At 42.6% G+C, this 21,332-nt stretch overlaps 1 protein-coding gene across 1 annotated transcript; it reads right to left on the bottom strand.

Annotated features, from left to right (window-relative positions):
* Nucleotides 1–6,184: 6,184 nt before the first annotated feature.
* enc3 (ectodermal-neural cortex 3) lies at nt 6,185–17,663 on the bottom strand. Its single transcript, XM_020638988.3, has 4 exons — nt 17,388–17,663; nt 15,085–16,119; nt 14,206–14,985; nt 6,185–7,642 (listed from the first exon to the last, which is right to left on the bottom strand). Exons 2-3 carry the CDS (start codon nt 16,105–16,107, stop codon nt 14,239–14,241), a joined length of 1,770 nt encoding a protein of 589 aa, XP_020494644.2. The 5' UTR covers nt 16,108–16,119; nt 17,388–17,663; the 3' UTR covers nt 6,185–7,642; nt 14,206–14,238.
* Between the last annotated feature and the right edge of the window lie 3,669 nt (nt 17,664–21,332).

Below are 21,332 nucleotides of genomic sequence, written 5' to 3'. Positions count from 1 at the left end.
GAGGAATCTGTTCACATTTTGGCCACATGGTACCATCTACTCTCCGTCAGAATAAGCTTTAAAAGAAAATGTTATGTCTGTAGTGCGTGCATGCATGAGTGTGTGTGTTAAAACGGAATGTGTCTGCTCCATCAGTTTTGAATGAGGAGGGTGGACGACACACGTCAGTTGCAGACAGAGACAGATGCTGCTGACACGTCCAAGGATCTCTCTATTGTATTATTCATCCTCAGTGTCACATCCCATCTGAAGTGGTCGGCTGGACACGCTGCAACAGAAGGGGTCATCTCAGACACAAACACACACACAGACACACACACACACACAAACACAAACGTGAGTTATTTATTTAATTCTGTTTGGTGTGTCTTTCTGAAAGTGTGTGTGTGTGTGTTTGCCAGAGGGCGGGTTTACATCTGCCACAGAAGGATGCTTTTGAAGTTTTTTTTCCCTCCCCATCAAGCGAGAGGGGCTTGTGATTGGAGAAGCAAGAGGAATAGTGTTGTGTGTGTGTGTGTGTGTGTGTGTGTGTGTGTGTGTGTGTGTGTGTGTGTGTGTGTGTGTGTGTGTCACTTCAGGAAACATATCACCCCCCCTCCATCAACCCAACCTCCAGCAACCCCCTCATCTGCCTCACTCTCACCCAACTGGGAATTCAGCTCTAGATGTTTTATTAATGAGAGTCAGAGGAAGTGTCAATTATATTAAAACATCGCAACAAAGGAATTTTTTATGTGCCTTCTATTGTAGAGGAAGAGAAATATTTTTTTTTTATTCAAGTATGCCAGGCCTGCCTGGAATGTCCTGCTCTGCCCACAGTGTTAGCTCATCTTCTGTTCGGTCAGTGGACGAAGCCTTTGTTTTCTTTTCCTGTGAATGAAGTTGTCCTCGTGTTGACTTTGTGACGTAGTGGGAGATCACAATGCCTATTGTGTCAGGGCACATATTTCTGATAGCCATCCTACCTCTGTTTGTAAGGGAGAGAATAACTGGGAGGAGAGAGGCATCTTAAAAATGCCATTTGTCATATGGGAGTCGTATGCATTCAGGAAACAGAGGTCAGTGTTGGGAGAAGCAAACGGATCCTCACATTCTGTAGAAGTACAACAATGTAAAATAAACATAGGCCTACATACTTATGGAAAAAAAAAATCTAAATCAAAGCTTATTCCCTCAAGCTTGGATACTGAATAATGTCCCCTCTTCGCACTTTACATTTATTACCATTGAAAGATAATGAGGGAAATAACAAGGAGAGGTGTTCTATGGTGCAACTTGTATTGTGATGCCTTTTGGGTGATCCAATCACAATGGACAGCACTGAGTTTAATGCTTTACAGCTGGCATTAACAAACTTGTGAGGCAAATTAGCAGCGAAGAAGAAGAGAGAGAGTGCATTACGTTAGCAAAAAAAAAAGGGAAGGGGTGATTATAGACAGAAGTGTTGAAGTGATATTAAAGATCATGAAACTTGACGTGGCTTATCGAGTGTATGAGCTATACTGGCTTCACATGCTTAGCAGACATAAGAAACAAAAAAAGACAAAAGAAGACACAGTGAAGAAGGATTTAATCAGAGAAGACTGAAAAGAAGTGGTCAATCTTGCATGCACACAGCCTAAGGGATTTGATCTCAAAGGGTCCTGAGAGTTCTATTTCTTCATGAAATGTACTCAAAGACTTTCCTACAGTATGCTGTCATTTCCTGACAGACAACAGAAAGAGAGAAAGTGCACTTTCTTGGTATCATCACAGTGAACTTTGAATTTTAATCTGGAGGCAAATAGCAGTAAAATCATCAGAGGTGAGTTTGCATGTTGGAGCATGAGGGAAGGTGAATAGAAAGCAAACACACAAAACTGAGTAACTCAAAGGCCTGAACTCTGAACAATGAACTTTGTCCTGCAGTGTGAGTTTAATGAAAAAACAACGTGCCATACTGGTGGTGGTGACACTCCCCTTACCCCTCACACTCCTCCTGTGGGCACTCTTACCCCGGAACTGGTAATGACAGTCCAGCAATATTTCAATCTTTTGGAATATCTATTTTTGTGATAAAGATATCTCTACTCTTTTACCTGCGGCCTCTTTTGTAACCTTTATGATTAACATTTTAACTACTGTATCTCGTTTAAATTAAATCTAATTGATTTTGGAGCTTGAAGCTCACCTCTCTGCCCCATCTTTTTGTCAAAAAGGAATTGTAATGTTCTTTTAGTGTTGGTGTCGGTGGGAGTGCTGTCATCAGGCTTATGGAGTCTGGCTGCTCTGCTAGCCCCCGGGTTACATTCATTTTGATCAAACTGTCCCATAGACCGTAACAAATCAATAATTTATTTCATAATTCTCAGCTCTAGCTGATGATGAACAGAGTGTTAACTACTTCTGAGGGGTTTCCAAATGATAGATGACTGAAATATTCATGTTTATGGATTCTTAAGATGAATAAATCCTATAAAAGCCTGTGTGATTATCTGATAACTGCAATGCCACAAAACAGAGGCAGGAAAGTTTTTCTTATTTCATGTAAAGATACACGTTTAATGGTGAATTACATTACAGCACTTTGAAAAACATGAAGACTGAAACCAAATTGTAACGTTGATATTACAGTTTATAGAGTTGAGAATTTTTTGTTTTTGGGGGTGTACTGATCTAGACTTAAACACCCAATTTCAAAATATGAACAATGATTAAAGACTTAAAATTTGTAAGTTGTTTTTTTTCAACCTATCATTACAGAAATGTTGCCTAACAAACTTGAAACAGTTTAATAAGAAAAGGTGATTTAAATATTTGTGCAGATGTATTATAGGGGCTTCAGATCTTTTGTTCCTTTTGGTATCAGCCGACCTATCAACCTCCTTAGTGCCCTCTCCGCAACCACACACACACGCACACGCACGCACGCACGCACGCACGCACACACACACACACACTCCAGCTCACGGGAGTAACAAAACAGCCTCTGCATCACTTCAGTGGTTTCACTGTCTGTCTGGCACATTGTTTACTCCTCACTTATTGCTTACCCAGTCAGCTTGGAAACCTCAGAGCTGCTGCCAGCTCAGTTGCCCATACCAAGAGAGAGAGAGACAGAGGCAGAGAGTAAGTGGAGACATTTAACACTCTAACCAGCAGAGACACAGAGACGGCTTGAGAATACAGTTTTAAGAAATGATTCATCCTTGCAGATTGGACAGGCTCCTCATGTCTTTATTTCTGCCTGTGCTAACAAACTGAATGTTAAAGAAAGTGGAAAGTGAGAGAGGAAGACTAATGTTCACTGACAGAGATTTGAAACCAGTAAGACTTATGTTTGAGTGACAGAGAGGAGTTACAAATCTCCTTTGAATCAACTGTTTTTAAGATGTGACACTGGCTGTATTTCTCTTTAAGCACACACACACACAAAAGATGCAATCATTCAGTGTAGACAATGAAATGTTCTCTGGCTTTTATTTCTTTATATAAGTTGAGATATAAAGTCTGTTTTTAGCAGATCTGTCACATCAGATCTGCCACGTGGAAGCCACATATTGATCTGCCCTTGAGCTGGCAGTTGGCTTGCAGTGGCGTCCTCCAGGCCCCCTGGGGAACATGTGAGGAGGTCGATCCTGGCCTCATCACGCCGCCTTTTTTTTTTTTTTGTGAGTCCCCTTTGCGGATCAGGGAGAGGCCCCAGCTGAAGGTCTCAGGCCAGCAGACACACGCCAATATTTGGGTGGAGCGGCTGGGCGCAACATCCCATCCGTTCCACCTCGCTGCCTCCTTTCTTAGGGGTTAACAAGAAGCGTTAACTGTTCTTTCCCCCCCAATTTGAAAACACTCACACAGAGACACACATGCACTTAAACATAGATTCATACATACAGACAACACACACTAATAGAGACCCCACATGTCTTTGAATCCAGATTGTTATGGCAGTTTGTCCTCCTTCTGCCCTGCCTTCCCTCCCATTTTTTTTTTGTTTTGGTGACCTCCAAGAGTCTTTTGTCTGCACCATACTTTCAAATCTCTGTTTATTTGCCTCGGTTTAATTGTCTCGTCGGCGAGTTCTCTTTGAAATTGCTTGGTTTGCACATTTTGCATCACAATTGGAGCCATTGTTCGGCAAGTTCATCCTTCTGTCCAGTGCCAGCTTCACCCTATTCAGAGAGGACTGTTTCATCTTTTTATGCATGTCTGCATTGTCTTTAAAAATCCATAAATTAACCTTTGATGAAGCACTGTGCCCATTCGGGCACCCACATGTCCGCATGCTTGACTGGACATAGCCTGTTACAGGCATGATGTCATGGCTGAAGAGAGGGAGTTTTTGGAGCCGCCTCTTGTTGACATCCAATTAACAACACGCTTTGAAGTCTTTCAGTCGGCTTCAAAAAAGACTTATGAAGATTCATTATGTCACTGAAGTGTCTCTTTCAGGGCAGACCCCCTGAAATATTTTATCTAATTTTCTGTTATTTAGACATTCATAACACTGTGTTTAAATATTTTGAACATGGTGTTACAACAATCAACAGACCTGAGGAAGTGTTCATTTCATATTCATGAGTTTCACTTGCAAAACATTCAGTCAGCTGTTTCTTTCGTGTATCTTGTCAGCATTACATGTCACACCCTCCCTACAGCTCACTGTCTCGCACATAAACATATGCAAAAACACACACACACACACACACACACTATACAGTACATATTCATCCATCCATCTTCCTCAAACATCCTCCAGGTAACATGTCTTGTCTCCTGCCAAGCTTTAGCAGGAGGAGGATACAAAGGTGAGTGGTGAGACTGGAAGAGCAGCGAGAGGATAACAAGTAACTTCCCAAAGAAGAAAACTGGTGTTTGATTGTGCAGATGTGAAACTTTATTTATAATACTGCCAGTCAAACAGTCAGTCACACAGTCAGTCACGAGTCAACAAATTCAAGTTTTTAGGTATTTTTGGAGTCTTTGTGTTATGAGCACAGTTAAAGGGCGTCCATGTCTTAAATCCATAATACTCCACTTACACAGAAGCTATGTGCATCAGCTGTAGGTTCCACTCCCAGCCTCGTCCTTTTGGTCCACCCTACTCTCTCCTTCCCACATTTTCAGTCTCTGTTAAGCTGCCTGAACAGTAAAGGCTAAACAGCCTGAAAAAAAGAAATGAAACAAACTCAAACAGTAAGGTCTTTGTATTGGTAGATTTTTCCAGAGCTTTCAAAAACGTCCCTTTTATAACTCATCCACAATTAAAACATGATCTCATTAGTCCTGTCCTTACTGGTAAACAAACCAACTGAGGAAATCCAGAGGAGAGATGGGTTTGAAAGTTACAGAACAAGATTATGGAGCCTGAGCTAAGATTGACCTTTTTTAGTTAACCCGTTCCAATGTCATGAACCTGTTTTTGTATCTGTATTAAGCATCAGTGGTTGATAATTTGTTTTACATCCTTTTTTTGTCATCCGTTCTCTCTTTTAACGAGTTCAGTAACCTACAATTTGAAATCAATGTTCATTTTCTTTCAAATAAAGAGAAACATTCAAGTTAGCAAAGGTTGCAAATTAAAAATGCTGTTGAGTAATGTCAGAATTTTATGATGGGTTGGATGGTTTGATCACCACAGAAATTATGTCTAAGTGGCAGAGATGCAAAAAAAATGTGGAGGCTGCAGGCGGCACATTGAGAGCCACCTCCCTGAACTTGAGTGTGGGTACATTCCTCTCTGCTTCTCCTCCCTGCCAGTCTGAAAAAAAATCTGCCAGACACAGACTTCTCCACACCCAACGCCCAGTCTGACAGGCACCGTTCTTCTCACGTAAGGTATGGAGGTATAGAGAAGCTGAGCTGAGCTCAGCTGCACAACAAAAACGGTTTGAAGGTTATAATGTGTGCACGTCTTCCAAACGAGTACCAGAGCAGCAGAGACTCACACTTCACATCCCAAATAACCAGCGATATCGCTCCTACAAGTGGGGGATTAGTAGATACAGAGGAAGCGCATGTGAAAAACCGACATCAGAAGGAGATAGGTGTTACTGCTAACATCAAAAGGAATCCTGAGCTGCACTCGGAAACTATCTCAGGCATGTTAAGAGTACCTGTGATTATATGGTGACCCAAGTGCCTTTAAAGACACTGCAGCAGAATTCCACTCATTCCCATGAAAAACAGGGGCCATACAAGGAAATATGTTTGTTCAGATATTTATTGATGAATTACAAGCTGCAGAAGATGAAGTAACAGATGGTGTACCAGTAAGAGCTTTATATATCGCTGTATTTCATATTTACTTCGATATATTTGGAAAACTGCAGAGTTGCACACAGAGTAATTTTTTAAGAAGGATAGAGAATTTGCTACAAAAAGGGCTTTGATTATTCACACTACCCAAGCTGGGTTAAGACAAAGTTACAAAAAATTAAGACAATGAAGAGGTTTCTTTGTACAAAATGTGCAAAATCAAAGGCTTCTACAAATGACAAAAGTAAAAAAAAAACAAGCTGTACACACAGAAGACTTCCATTAAAGGTCCTGAAAAAGTACATGACAAAATCAACATTATAGCTACAAAGTATTTACTGTCTACTTTCAACATATTTAGCTTTTGTTATTGAAGTCAGAAGGAAACGATGGTTAGTTATTCAGATTTGGCAACCTTTCTGTTTGAAATATGACCACTGCCACAGCAGTATCATACTTTTCCATTGGCGAAACATTGTCAATCAATGCACTCTGAAACCAAGAGATTCTATAAAATAGTTTATCACAAAATAATACATTCACAAAATAATTATTTCAAAACAAAAAGAAATCTTACCCTTCCTTGTACAAATACATGCATACTCAACATAACCCTGAGACACAAAACACAGACGTAAAAACAAAACAAAAAAAAAAAAAACAACTTCAAACAAAATCGCATCTTCTTCAGCCATAATGGGCCACATTCTCTCTCTCTACAGAGCGTGTATTTTAAGTCGAGGAGGATGATACAAATTTAGTTCACCAAAATTGAGGGAAGCCCGAGTCCAAAGTCTAAAAATATAGACAGGAAGATTGTTTCTGTGCACAAAATCATACACTACCCTGAACGTCTGTTCTCCTTCCCCATGTGCCGGTTACAGCAAAGGTCTAATTCAGTCTATCAGCAGTCCAAATAAATTACACCTGAGGAAACGTGCGGTGTCAGAAGGTGAGGGAAACCACATAAAAAGGACAGCGTGCTTTCTTTTTTTTGATGTCGTGCCAGCGACAGATCCTTATGGAGTCTGTTAAACTGGTAATCTACTGGTTTGATGATGGAGTTAGTCAGTGGAGCAGTGTGGGCTGAGACAGTCACAGTAGAAAAAGTAAGAAGGTCCAAGAGCAGACATCTTTACTACCTTGAGACGCTTGTGCAGTACATAGCAACGAGTCCAGCTCAGGCTACCTACATGGGAAAGTTACACGAGCAGTATCAGTAAACAGATCAGGTGGAGAAGAGGCCGCAGACTTTTAGTCTCTGGGCTGTTTCATGGCAGTTGCAGCTGAAGATAATGTGATTCTGGCTGCATGAAGCCACAGCAGGAATACACAAACTCTTCCTCTCCGTCCTCCTCGGCAAAGTGGGAGTACACATGGCTGCATACCAGACACCGTGGCCGATCTGTGGAAGGAGACACAGAGAGATTAATGTTTAGGTGCTGCTGTATGGGGACCAGCCACATGACCTGGACAGTCTCAGGGAGCAGAGAGGAATGCAGGAACACCAGTCCTCCTCCGGGCTACACATCAGCTTATCACCAAGCCATTTTATCAGGCTTACCCACATAGTGTTAATAATGCCGCTGGACGGAGCGTTATTTAACCAAAGGCCTGCTGGTATGTGGGATTAGGCTGAGCCATTTATGTTGCTAGGTAATAAACATCAGATGATGGCAGAGGAGAGGACCCCAATCTGGGAAAATAAGCTTCTCAGGACTCAGTTAAACATACACAAACCATCTGCTTCATCCATACGCTCAGAACTCAAACGGTCAGAAGCTTTGGTTAGGTTCAGATTGTGTTGATGTTTAGCATCACCACCTTTTACGACAAATTTGAAAAAAAAAAAAAATGTTCATCTTTATTCTCTGCTACCCCAGATAACATTTCCTCTACTGCTGTTCTGATGTTGTTTTACACTGAAGCAGCCCAGCATGACGTTTACCTCTGATTTGCATATTCACGATGATAACTCAGGCCTGTGGATGAAGGATGTTTGTGTGCTCTCTTTAGCGGGGAGAAATCAGTTGACAGTTACAGGCATGCTCTGCTGGGGGGGGAGGGGAGGGGGAGGGGGGCTTGTTTGGAGAACATAATGAGTTCTCGTTTCTATTTCCTCACAAAGCTGGTTGATACTACAGAAGCCTCCACTGATCCAAGCACAACCGCTACTGTTGTGAATACATCGCCCTGAAGCCTGACAGTAGGACACGACACAACAAGAAGAGAAAAGAGGTGACAAACAAGCTTCAGAGGAAGAAACAGGAGGATAAAAAACATCTTGCACTTCGACTATCAGGCTGATGCTGTGCAAACTTATCTATTTCGTCTTGAACCTGAATAGGCCTCTTAAAAGACAGGTCTCTACAAAACACACATACTAACAAAACATGGCCCATTCAAATTACATTTTTTAAAGCATACACGTACCGTATTTTAGCTTTGTAAATAAATAAATACAAGCTTTGAACAGAAACAGTTTTGAGCAATAGAGCAATATTTTGCCTGGAGCTAGAAAGAAGATAGGTACCAACTCTCTGTAAGTGTATCTCAGTTAAATATGATGCTACAGCCAGCAGTTATTCATCTCGTCTAAGCTTAACTTAAGTAAGAAGAAGAAAAAAAGAGGCAAGCCTGGCAAGGCAAGCCAGCAAGCCTGTCTGTCAAAAAAAAAGCAACAAAATCCCCCTGAAAGCTGCTCTTAAAAGATAACTTATTAACACACTTCATTTCATTTTAATCCTCAAAAATGTGACGCCAGCAAGAAGCCTGTTAGCTTAGCCAAGCACAAAACTGGAAAAAAAGAGAACAGTTCATTTGGCTGTTTTCTAACAGGTCATACTATCCACACACTAACAACTCAGAATCTCACATGTTTCATCAATTAATCAATCCCCTTTTAAATCGTACCCAAAAAAAAAAGGAAACGGGAGGAAACAGCCAGTTTCTTGTCACTGGTTAGCACGTTTTATCTCATTTTAAACCTCAAAAACTTGAGTGAAAACCAACACCACTTTTCATAAAAGCTGCAGCTTTAAGTCATTTATCAGTATCTACAGCACAACGACAGAGACACTCATAGAGACACAGGCTGAAGCAGAGAGGGTGTCAGTCTGTCATCATCAGGACATCAAAAAAATAAAACACCATCCCTGTCTCAAATGATCCAACTTAGCTCCCTCTGCAAACACAAGACCTCTGTCATTATTACCTGTCATGTCAAGGGTTAATTACTCACAACACTGATTTGTGGCGGCTCCAATTCTCTCCTTTTCCAACATTTCAAACCACAACACTTCATTCTGACTAAAATAACCAAAATTGACCTTCAGGAATCTGACCTCCATCTGCCAACAGGGGTACTACAATTTCTTGTATGTGGGATGCGAACAGGTTTAAAACACCTTGGTGCACTGCAGTGGCCAGCGTGTGCTGCTGTGAGGGATGCAGGGAGCCCCCCGTGTCCTTCAGCAGAGCGAACAGATGGCCTGGGACTTCATGAAGTGATTGGCTCTGACACGCTGCGGTTTAACCTGCCGCAGTCTGTCTGCTCCCATCAGCTATCTCTCTCCTCCATTTGGGAACAATACCAAATTTCAGTGACCAAAGTAAAAATAATTACTAAATCTAAAACTTTTTTTTTTCCGGTTTAAAAATTGCACAGTGAAGGAGGACGTGTGCGCTAAGACTTCTTTCACATTAATCCTCCACACGTCTCTTTTAGCTCTTTTTTTCCACTCCTTTTTGTACTTTGGGCTCCATCTGCGTCTTCTATAGGCCCAATTACCCACAATGCACCTGACCACACTAATGCTGAGTCCTCTTTCTTTATCTGTCCCTTGTGTCCAACAAGGTCTGTGCTATGTTTACTAATGACCACCCAGACTTTCACTGCATTGACTAACGTATGAATCACCGTCACTTCATTTACATGAGTTTGCGTCGTTTTTCAGGGACTAATGAAAGGACTTCGGCTCGAGCCAAGAGACACAAGTATCTCCCTAAAGCAGCTGCAGATTACATTGAGGCATTTCTTGATGAATCCTTACACAAACTCCAGTTTAAGACTCGAACAAAGAGCATCTCTGTGCCTGAATGTGCACCACTCCAGCGCTACTTCAGAGGCGCAAATATTACGTAATTCAGATTAATTACCAGGCAGACACACTCAGTCCCATTCCAGCTGGCTCTCTGAAGAGGCCTCTGTAACTGTATGACAGCTCGTCCCTTTTTAAGGGTGTAATCAAATTAGTCTGGGTGATTATTCAGCCATTTTAGGCATCTTTTTCCCCTTTCCTTTTTGTTACTCGCCGCATTGGAGAAAAGACCAATAAAAACACCATTAGGTTTATGCTAATTTAAGCAGCCGTGCCAAAGACTGTAATGTGGTAGATTGATTACTCAAGGGACTGGGGACGAAGTGTGTGTGTGCACGTGCTGACTCTAACTGTGCATGTGTGTGTCTGAAGTGAGCGGGGACAGGAGAGGGGAGGGGGGGGGGGGGGCTTGTTGTACACAGATGCCACAATAAAAGCCTCATTCAGATGTGTTCCTGGTGGCCCTCACAGCGAGGCATTAATAAAACATTAGTATCGAGTGACTGGAGGTCTCTGCACTCCTCCTCCCTGATCCCACTGTGACCTTCCCATTTTACAGCAGCTGTCTAGGGATGCGAAGAGCCCCACGAGGACTTCCCCCTGTGGCCCCTGACCCCTCCAGGTGGACCCTATCACACACAGCGCTGGGGCCACATCATGAGGATGTCGGTTGAAGCCGTTAAAAACAGAATGCTGCTTATATCTGTGATTATTGTGGGGGGGAGCGTGAAGGGGAGATGAGGAGGGAGGGGTAGAGGGGGGGGGGGGGGCTTAGAAAACAAGAGCTCAAGCGTTGATAACAGTCATCTTTGGGACTGTTACACTCCAGTGATTTAAAGGCGAGAGAGACAGGGCTGAACTTTGTGCAGAGATCTCTGGTTACATCCTGTCTGGCATCAACAAGTGACCAGATCACACAGTACAGCTACTCTGCTAACTAGCTTCAAAACACACTCAATATATCAATTAAAGCCTGACTTGCAACACTTCTTCAAAATATCTCCATTCATTTTGTCCGTCTGTCTTCCAAGTCTACAGCTTAAAATCATATTTACTTCTCCTGCCTGGAGCGTAACAAAAAACGAAACCATAATGTTTTAACATTTACAAATACTTTTCCATCAACTGTGGCTTCTGGTTTTGGCCCTCGAGTCTGCGGCAAGTCACATCTGGTGGAAATGCACAGGGCTGCACACTGCAGTAGGTGGTAACAAAAAAGGGCAGAGAGGCTGCTAAGCCCCTGTACAGGCCACAGGACAACAACTAGGCCTGAACCACGAGGCAGCATTAACACATCTTTACTTATAGGAATGCAGGCCACACCTTCATTCCCCCGGAGTTAGAGTAAGGATGGTTGGCTTTTTAAAAGGCCAGGCCATGACAGCAATGTGCCTGTGTGTGTGTGTGTGTGTGTGTGTGTGTGTGTGAGGCAGAGTAGTGCTAGTGGAAAATAAGTGGTTTCACTACTGCGTAATAACTCACAATACTACTAGTGAATACTTGAGCTGCTGACTGTTGGTTTTTCAGACCCATCATTGACATGAAAGGAGCGCTCATATGCAAGCACACACACACACACACACACACAAATGTACTACAATTATTTTCCTTTTTGACCCCCGCTGAAAGTTGACAACCTCGGGATAGGGGGAAGTATTTTTAGGCAGGCGTTAGTCTCGGCTGCCAAGCAGAGCAAAATATAGCTTTGCTTCTCCTGGTCTTACTCTCTGTCCTCTTCATCTCCTCTCTGTGTGTGTGTGTGTGTGTGTGTGTGTGTGTGTGTGTGTGTGTGTGTGTGTGTGTGTGTGTGTGTGTGTGTGTGTGTGTGTGTGTGTGTGTGTGTGTGTGTGTGTGTGTGTGTGTGTGTGTGTGTGTGTGTGTGTGTGTGTGTGTGTGTGTGTGTCACTTTGTTGCCCCCCTACATTTTTCCACGTCTTCTCTCTTGCCCCCTGCCTCAGCTGATAGAGAATAGCCAGCCTCCTTAACAAGCTGGAAATCGGAGCTGTTTCCACGACTGCAGTAATTAAACATAAAGGCAGTGAGCTTCTGGATGGGAGCTACTGTAGCAGAAAGAGTTCATAGGGATGCTGTGCTCTTGATCTTTCATAGACAGCCTGTCTGTCTCCATCCTGGCCTAGGAAAAAAAAAAAACTGGAACCATGAAGATAGCAGTTCATAGCAGCAGCCGCATAACACTAAGCCCCCTGCTCTGTCATATACAGTTTACTGAAGACACAAGGCACACATAAACCCAACTCTCCTCGATCACGTCCGCTCAGCTTTACTTTGAAAAGTCTTGGAAACATTAAAAGAGCTTTTTTGGACTCATTTCCCCTGATTCATTACAGAAAAGTAGAATCTCACAGTGCCACCACTCAAAATAAGTTGGCAGTTCCAGGCTACTTGAAGCAATAGTTTGACATTTTGAAAGCATTTTTTTTAGTTAGATGAGGAGATTATTGGTAAATACAACACTGGGGCAGTAGGATGCCTAGCTTGGCTTAGTATTAAGAGTGGAAACAACTTCCGTGGAATGTTTTTCCATCTGACCGAGCCAACACAACTATTTCCCCGTTAGCAGTTTTTGTCCTAAACTAGCGGCCTGCTAGCTGCAGCCTTCTTCAAAACAGATATGAGAGAGGTTTCAACCTTATACCTCACTATGGACAAGAAACTAAGTAAGTAAGTGAGGATGTTGCACAAGTGAACAATTTAAGTCAATCAATCGATCACCTTTTGGCAGAATGTGCTGCTTAACGCAATTTAACCTCTAGCACAAAACAATACAGTATTGTAGCGACAGCTATGTGAAGCAAGTGTATGTTTTCATGACAATAAAAAGCCTGTCTTTTTTTTATTATTACATTTCCAATTTCCGATAGAGGCCAAACCAAAAGAACTAATAATTTAACAATATACAAGAACCTGACTAGATCCCTTACACCATCGGGCACTCCAAACAAACCTTTATAAAAAATACTATTACCTCTTCTAGTTTCATCTACTTGCCCCTCCACCTCTTCTCCCTCACATAGCAAATATTTATCATCTCTTGTCTCACATGAAGCTGTGAAAGCTGCTGCCTGTCATTCCTTCGGGACGAGCGATTCCTTTTCTGTCTGTTACATTTCTGTCAATCACACTTTCATATCTCTGAGAAACATCCTTCACTTTTTTCCCCCCGACCTACCTCCCTGAATCCTGAGCTCACCGATCTGCTCTGAATATTTCACTGTGAGAAGAACACTACGCCAGCATCCTTCACCAGCACATACAAAACTGAAGTTGTTTTTTATTGTTGTGTTTTTTTTTTTTTATATGGACGTTGCTTTGTGATTTTATATGGTTTAATGAACATACATACAATAATGAAATGGTTGTTTTAACTTGCCTGAAGATCTTCATGTCACCTTTTTGAGGTACTGACTCATAATAGAGTCCAGGTCGGTCCCTGCAGAGCATCTGGCCCACTTGCTTCTCTGAACTACAAGCGTAGACCTGATCCCTGACTCTCCAGCTAGCTCCCATCAGGGACAGGGGTCCTGAGTTGTAGCTCTTGCTCTGTAATTACGGGCACTGCTAACATTCCTCCTGCTCCACAAACCCAGACATCACTGTGTTTATCCAACACTCTGCCGTCAAGGCAGCTAGATAATGTGTAACTGTAACCACTAGCAACCCGGAAAACAGTGAGGGGTTTTAAAAACTGGCCTGATCCAGTTCCCACTAACATTCACCTGAGGCTGTTAAATACTGGTGTTGTTTGAATGAGTTTCCACACAGTATGTTGCAGTAGAAGGGACACTATGTATGGGACATCTAATTGACATTTATTTATTTCACTTTAAGGAACCTTGAAATGACTCACCGTAAAAACATCAGAGAGTCAGAGCACCTGTCTCTATGCTGGGAGGTACTTCCATGTGCTGACGAAAGCAGTGGGAATGAGTGAGTAGGGCACGCTGGTCACACTGTCCCAAGAGTCTGACGATGGATCATAGCAGTCTAATGTCTTACACCTCTGAGCTCCAAAGTAGCCCCCAACCACATATAGTCTGTTTCCTGATGCCACCGCATGGCAGCTGATCCGTTTGGCCGTCACGTCACCGAACTTCGACCACTGGTACGTCTCGCTGTTGAAGCGGTAAGCAGAACTGGCTGAGAATTCAGTGTCCCCTCCAATCACCACAACGTGGTTTCCGACCACAGCCGCTGCGGTGTAGCGCCACAGCTGCGGGCAGGCTGCTGGCACTGACCACCGGTTTTGGCAAGGGTCAAAGCACTGCACCTTGGGGTATTTGTCCCTGTTTACACTGGTGCCCCCGAAGGCAAAGAGTTTGTTTTTGGCACCGACTACGGCAGCGTTGCTCACACCCTCTCTGAGCGGAGCCACCAGGGTCCATTTGTTGGTCTGAGGGTCGTACTGCTCCACCTGTTTGAGAGACACAGATGGAGATGCAGGGAAGGACCCTGCGAGCGAAGTGTGTCCTCCCACGACGAACAGCATGTGGTCGAGCTCTGCTGATCCATGTCCGAATCTCGCGACCAGCATAGGCGCAGCTTTGGACCACTCATCGTGTAATGTGTCATACACCCAGACGTCTTTGGAGGCTCCGTTTTCAGACCCACGCCCTCCAGTAACATAAACCTAATGTGGAAGAAATGATATTAAGAGTGCGTCTATATACCTCCAGATAAAAAAAAATAAAAAAATCACCATGTAAGATAGTACGTATACTATACAAACCTTGCAACCAATAGCACACGCGCTGCATTCTTTCCTGGGGCTGGGGATGTCTGTTTTGGGGCAGATCTCCTTGGTCTTGTTGTCAATCATGTAGATTTTATCACACATGAAGGTCTGTCCTCCTAGTAGCAGCAGTGCCTGGCTCACCTTCCTCGGCCGGGCACAGAACCCCGTTACAATCCCGTCGTTCTGAAGGATCCTCATTTTGCACCGCACCGCGTCTTCCACAATCTCCCGCCCCACCTTGTGGCACATCACCAGCTCCTCTGAAGCCACATTCTTCAGCAGGTATGTCTCAGGAAGCAGCGCCAGGCGGACGCACCGCAGGAGCTCGGGCAGCTCGCTGTGTCTGCGCTCCATATCAGCCTTCACCCAGTCAATCACAGCCTCGTACACCAGGCTCTCGTCCTCCACCTCCAGCTCCTCGCTAAGAATCAGTTCCTGGACTTTGTCTCTGGGCAGGCTAAGGAACTCCTCTGTTTTGAATAGAGTGGCGAAGTCAGCCAGGCACATCCTCCATGACAGCTCGTACAGTCTCTGGCACTGATGGGCATCCGACAGCAGCATCATCCCAAAACAGTTCGATTGGTGGAGGTTCTTCTCTAAAAACTCTGCTGCCGCATCCCTGATGTCGTGAAACTGAAGCATGTCGCCTGCCTCCAGGAGGGACTCTGCGTTCTCCTCGTTGATGATGACTCTGGCCGAGTAGGCATAATCGAGCAGGAGCTCCAGCACTTCAGGATGGAGAGAGTCGTGGAAGTTAACGTCTGCGTCTCGACTCTCCCTGAGACCCCCGCTGAACATGGCCTCGAAGTACCGGCTACAGGAGGCCAGCACGGCCCGATGGCAGGGGAACGATCTGTTTCCGGCCTTCAGGACGACGTCTGTGAAGACTTTGCGTTTGCGGAGCAGATTGAGCTGCGTCAACAGGCTGTCTGCGTGGGACGTCTTGTGGAAGAGCTGGATGTTCATCGAGCCCGAACTGGAGCGTGACTTTCTGTTTTCGTGGTTGCTGACAGACATCTTGACGCCAACCTGGAGAAGGAAACAAGAGAATAACATCATTACAGCTGCTCTTTTTTTTTTTTTTATGCCACTGATTATGACAGCGGCACCAGGATACAAGACTTTATGAGGGTCAAGCCAACTTTCTTTTGATGTGAACGCTACCATAAAACCTTCCTACTATTTTTGTTCAAACATACATCACCATGCCAACAGCTGATAAATGGGCAGTTCAGAAATAAAATACTCTTATCAGTACGCTGAGGTACAACGGAAATGAACTTCAGACTGTAGAGATGAAAGCAGCTCAGATAAGGAAAACTCCAACTGGAAACAAGCGTGTTCACTCACTGCATGACACAGAGATTTACACTAGGAAAGATACAACAGTGCCAGAAACACATTCTCAAATGAGCAACTTTAACAGGCTTTTAACGCTTCCTACTGTGATTAATGAAAGAAACAACACCTGGGTGTGTTGTACTATATCACTTCTTCCCACCCCTATGAACATGTGAGGGCTGTGAGTCACCTTCAGCCACGGGAGGAGCCAAGACATTCCTGTCAACTTATTCTCTGCTCCTCGGCTGGCTCAAATACAACACGGTGCCAAAGGCGAAGCTTTAAAGCCCATTTAACATGTGACACCTCAGACCAGCTCCTTGGGGTGGAAGATTATGCAACCACAGTGCAAGAGATGAAACCCCCCCAATTTTTCTTTTGATCAAGTTTGATTCATGTGGATAGGCCCGCAGCAATGGCATGAATTTTAAATAAGAGGAACTTAAATGCATGCTTCAGGGATTTTCTTTCACTTAATTTCGTCTGAATATTGTGATGTAATAACGTGCCATCGTTAGACAAGATCGCATTGATTGTAAAAAAAGAAAGAAAAAAGAAATCAAGCCATTTAAATAACCAGAGCATGGTAGACTGCCCACAATTAAAAAAAAAAAAGGGGCTAATAAATATCTTCCGCTTTAAATCGTCCTTTGTTTTACCGCAGATACATTTAAGTGGACTTTTCAAATGATGTGACCTCCTTGGACGGACGCAGTGTGAAATCTAATTCGTTTTGCGCAGTAAATGTGAAACTACGGTCAGCATTTCAACATGCGCTCAACTTTCCTCCCAAGTTAGCAGCAGCCTGCAAACAGCCAGCCTGCTACAAACAGCCAACATGAAAGGGTTCAGTGTTACAGCCTGTAACTGAGCTCCTCACACTCCGGAAAGGTTGAGAAACGTCCAACAAACACGCATGTCAGGGATCGATACTTTGAGCCGGATTAGGTTTTTACCTTGATAGGCGCAGATCAGATCCGGGATTCCTTTATCTCGGTTACAACTTCCTCCGTTGTTGCTTTGTTTGAAGTTTGACACAAGTTAGACAAATCCACCTTCCGGTTTAAAACATGTATCGTCCCCAAAGCTTTCAGCAAATTGTTGAGCCATTTGTTCGCGTGGCGAGATTTGAGTTTACACACGCGTAGAAAACAAAGTAAAACAAAGTTCGCTGCTCGGTGTGTTGTCGGCTTAAAGCCACGCAGCCTGCTGGAGAGTGACGAGCAGAGAAAGAGCCGAGGCAGCCGTAGTGTTCAGGCTGGCTCCTCCTACTCCTCCTGCTATTGTCCAATGGGCTGGAATTTAAAATAAAATAAAAAACACCACATCTAAAGACTTTCTACTTCATCCAACTTTAGCACATCAGCATTGAGGAAAAAGCACTGCCAGAAAAACTGCACAAGTCTTTGTCTCCGTGGATGTCACCTGATTCTTCCACTAATAGACCAAAACATCAAAATGATTTGCATGAGACATGAAAACATTAAAAGGCATCAATAAAAGTTAAATGTTTAGGCTATATAGGCCACATATATCCTACATTTTTTTTAAAAACAAGATTAAAAAGAAATGCAAGAAAGTGAGATAGGCTACATGCAGACCTCAGGTTTTTGAAAGGTAAAGTTTTAAGTATGTGGTTATGTTATTTAATTTACTTGACTGATTAGTCATATTGTCTTAAGAATTTAACAACCAAATGTGTCTACATGCCATCTACACACTGCAATACATTAAATGTTTGGAGTGATATAGCCTACTGAAGTATTGTTTTATTTGTCATATGACTCGTTTAAATGTTTTTTTATATTTAAACATGTCGAGTCTAAAAATACATTTTATGAACAAACGCCAAAACACAAGTTAGCCTGATCTATGAAAACTCTGAAAAGAAAGAAGATTAGATACATGTCTGACACATTGCCCGTTGCCCTTTTGACAGTGGCTGTACATTTCTGCTGTATGCTTATTGGATTTTTGTTCAAACAAAAAATCTAAATGACTTCATCCTAATAATACCTCCTCTGCTCTGGCATCATGAGGCACAAGCACAGTCCTCCCTCTGCTATAGCCAGCTCCACACAGCCCACAGTCTGAGTGATCATATGATGGCAGGTTAAAGTCCCTGTGAGGACCATGAGATCGGTCTCAAGCTGAATTCCTGACATTTTCTGCAGGATTTAAATTCTTGTGAGTTATCAGGACAAGATGGAGGTCAGTTACGAACCAGCAAAGTCAGCCTGCACATAAAAGGAAATTCACAGGCTGCTTGGTATGTGCGTTTTCCAAGTATTTTACAATATTTATATTTACAAGTAATCGATACATAAAAGTGATCCAATATAAAACAGATAATGCTGGATTTCCAAGGAGTGCAGATTCAATAATTAAGATTCTTTATCCAGACAAGGTACATTGTTCGGGCATGTCCCCACAAAACTACACGTGTAATGAATGCCATTGAAAATGTCTTGTTTTCATTTAGGCATGCCAGCTCGAATGCCCTGCGACTGTGCATGCATACCCATTGGTTCACAGAAAATGCAATGAAACAGAGACATTGTTCATTTAAATAGCTGCACCTGTTCTTTTTTATTATGTCTGTTGTGAAAAAAGCTCCTGCTAAAGTAAGCATTATACAAAAAAAAAAACAACACTCGGGAATGTCAAATTGAATGTTGCTGATAAACTTGAGACAGTTAATGGATCAGTGCTCTGGAGAAATAACTCAGTCTCTTGAGGCTGTCCATGCTCTGAGCTGTGTGATCTCCAACAGCACAAACACTACCGACAGAGTGGATGCCACACAGCTCAGGTTTCCCCTCCCTCTTACTCACTCCCTCTTACTGTCACTCAACAGCTGCTTTTTAAGATGAAAAGCTGCTGCTGTTTCCAGACTGTCTGTGTTTGTGTGCATTGGTGATCATGTGTGTCCATTTTTCACTCAGTGTGTCTTTAATCCAACATTTTCTCATAATTTCCCTTTATATACGACTGCTACCCATATCTCAAATCACCATTATATTCATTTTTTCAACACATAAAAGCCTCTGACAGCTAACAGTCGTGGATGACCTCAAAGTTTGACATCATAAACACATTTATGGGTACTTCACATTCTGATTGTTGCTGCTGTGCCCTTGTAGCTCACTGGGTCGAATGCTTTCATACTCACAAGTGTGCCTAAAGGAGATTAAGAATTTAAGAAGATTAGATTAATGAACTCATGATTGTAATCTAGGGTTAATTCATTTTGCTGCACTTTAACCCAACCCTCCCCTCCCCCACCCAACCCAGTGGCCTGAAGCCAAACTGGTCTGAAGACTTATGCGTCTGCATGTTTGTGTGTGTGTGTGTGTGTGTGTGTGTGTGTGTGTGTGTGTGTGTGCGTGTGTGCGTGTGTGTGCATGTCTGAGTGTTTGTGTGTAGCATTGTATAACTGTTCATTAATTACTCCCCCCTCAATCTATCTTAAATGCCCCCAGCATTACATCTAGCCTCTCACAGCCTCCCCTGTTTAGTTGACAGTAACTGTCGACTCCATTGTTGCCTGCAGACTCACTGTACCACATATTTATTCACTCAAGGCAGGTGGTCTCCTCAGTGAGGTCATCCTGTCTGAAACATAAGGAGAGGGGTCCTCAGAGGGGGGTCACCCAAATGGCGAGGACTCAACACAAAACAATGCAGAATTTTCTTTAGACTTTCTATTTTCTGCCGTTGGCCCCTGCTTTCCACTCATGGCTACCCAGACAAGTCTGAAGGATGAGCTTTAGCTGAACTTATATTAACATCTGCAGAGACAAGTGTATTGAATGATGAAAATAGTCACTTATTATTGACAGAAAGAACAAAAACGTCCAATTCAAGTATTCTTATTGAAATGACACAAAGTGGAAGGAGGGTCACGCTGACATGCATGGTTGCAAAAATAAAAGAATTGTTTACATCACAAATTACAAGTTTTATACTAAACATCAAACCAGACTAAAATTAAGATTTACTTTATTGATTGAATAATGACCGAAATCATGACAAAACTAAACAGAGTAAAATAAACAAGACATAACCATTCTTAAGAACAGTTATGTATCTGTTAGGATTTTTCTTGAAAAAGAAAGTCTAAATTTAAGTCTTATTGATTTCATGGAATAGTTTGACTTGAAAGACTCATTGGAGTTTATCTCCACCGTGTGGCAAACGAGTGTAAGTGTACATGTCAATGTGGTTTTTAGCAGAGATACGGCATGCTCTTTCAACATTTTGCCACTTACCCGTTTTGTTTTCTCATAATTAAATTTCAAAAGTCCAATTATAATTAGTTAATGCCCATCTGAAGTGTATGTGTCTTGTCTTGATGGTGTACGGCCTTACTGTTTCTTGAACTGTGTTTTCCACCTTCAGTTCTGTGCAGTCTTGGGTTTATCATCATTATAGCATTGCTTCTATGATTCCACACATAATGAAGTGATCCTGGTGGTGGTTATTCTTCCACTTTGCTTTTATTTAATTATATCTGCATCGTCTCGGACAATTTTGTAATTTTGAACTTATTCTTTCATGGCATCCTACCGTTCTTAAACAAGTTCTGAAATATTTTTGTGTCATAATATATGAGTCGCTGTGTTTGTTTACATCTTAATCAGATGTTTGAAATGTATCATGTGACCATGATGTCACATGACACCCTATTTATACACCTGTCTTAGCTTTATCAATTATGTCCTGACGAAGACTCAGTAGAGTCGAAACGCGTTGACAATCCCTCTTAAATTTTTAGATGTTATCAGAGTGCCTCGGACTTCTCCACACTTCATTTTTTCTCTTCTAATCAGGACAGTCAAACTTTTTTATTAGCTATTAGTCCAATTATTCTCTGATTTAAATAGTTCAGTTAGTCTAAA

The sequence above is a fragment of the Labrus bergylta genome, chromosome 6 (assembly GCF_963930695.1).
Source record: "Labrus bergylta chromosome 6, fLabBer1.1, whole genome shotgun sequence".
NCBI classification, from domain to species: domain Eukaryota; kingdom Metazoa; phylum Chordata; class Actinopteri; order Labriformes; family Labridae; genus Labrus; species Labrus bergylta.
Note: the sequence above shows the minus strand (reverse complement) of the source record. Positions and strands in the feature narration are given on the sequence as shown.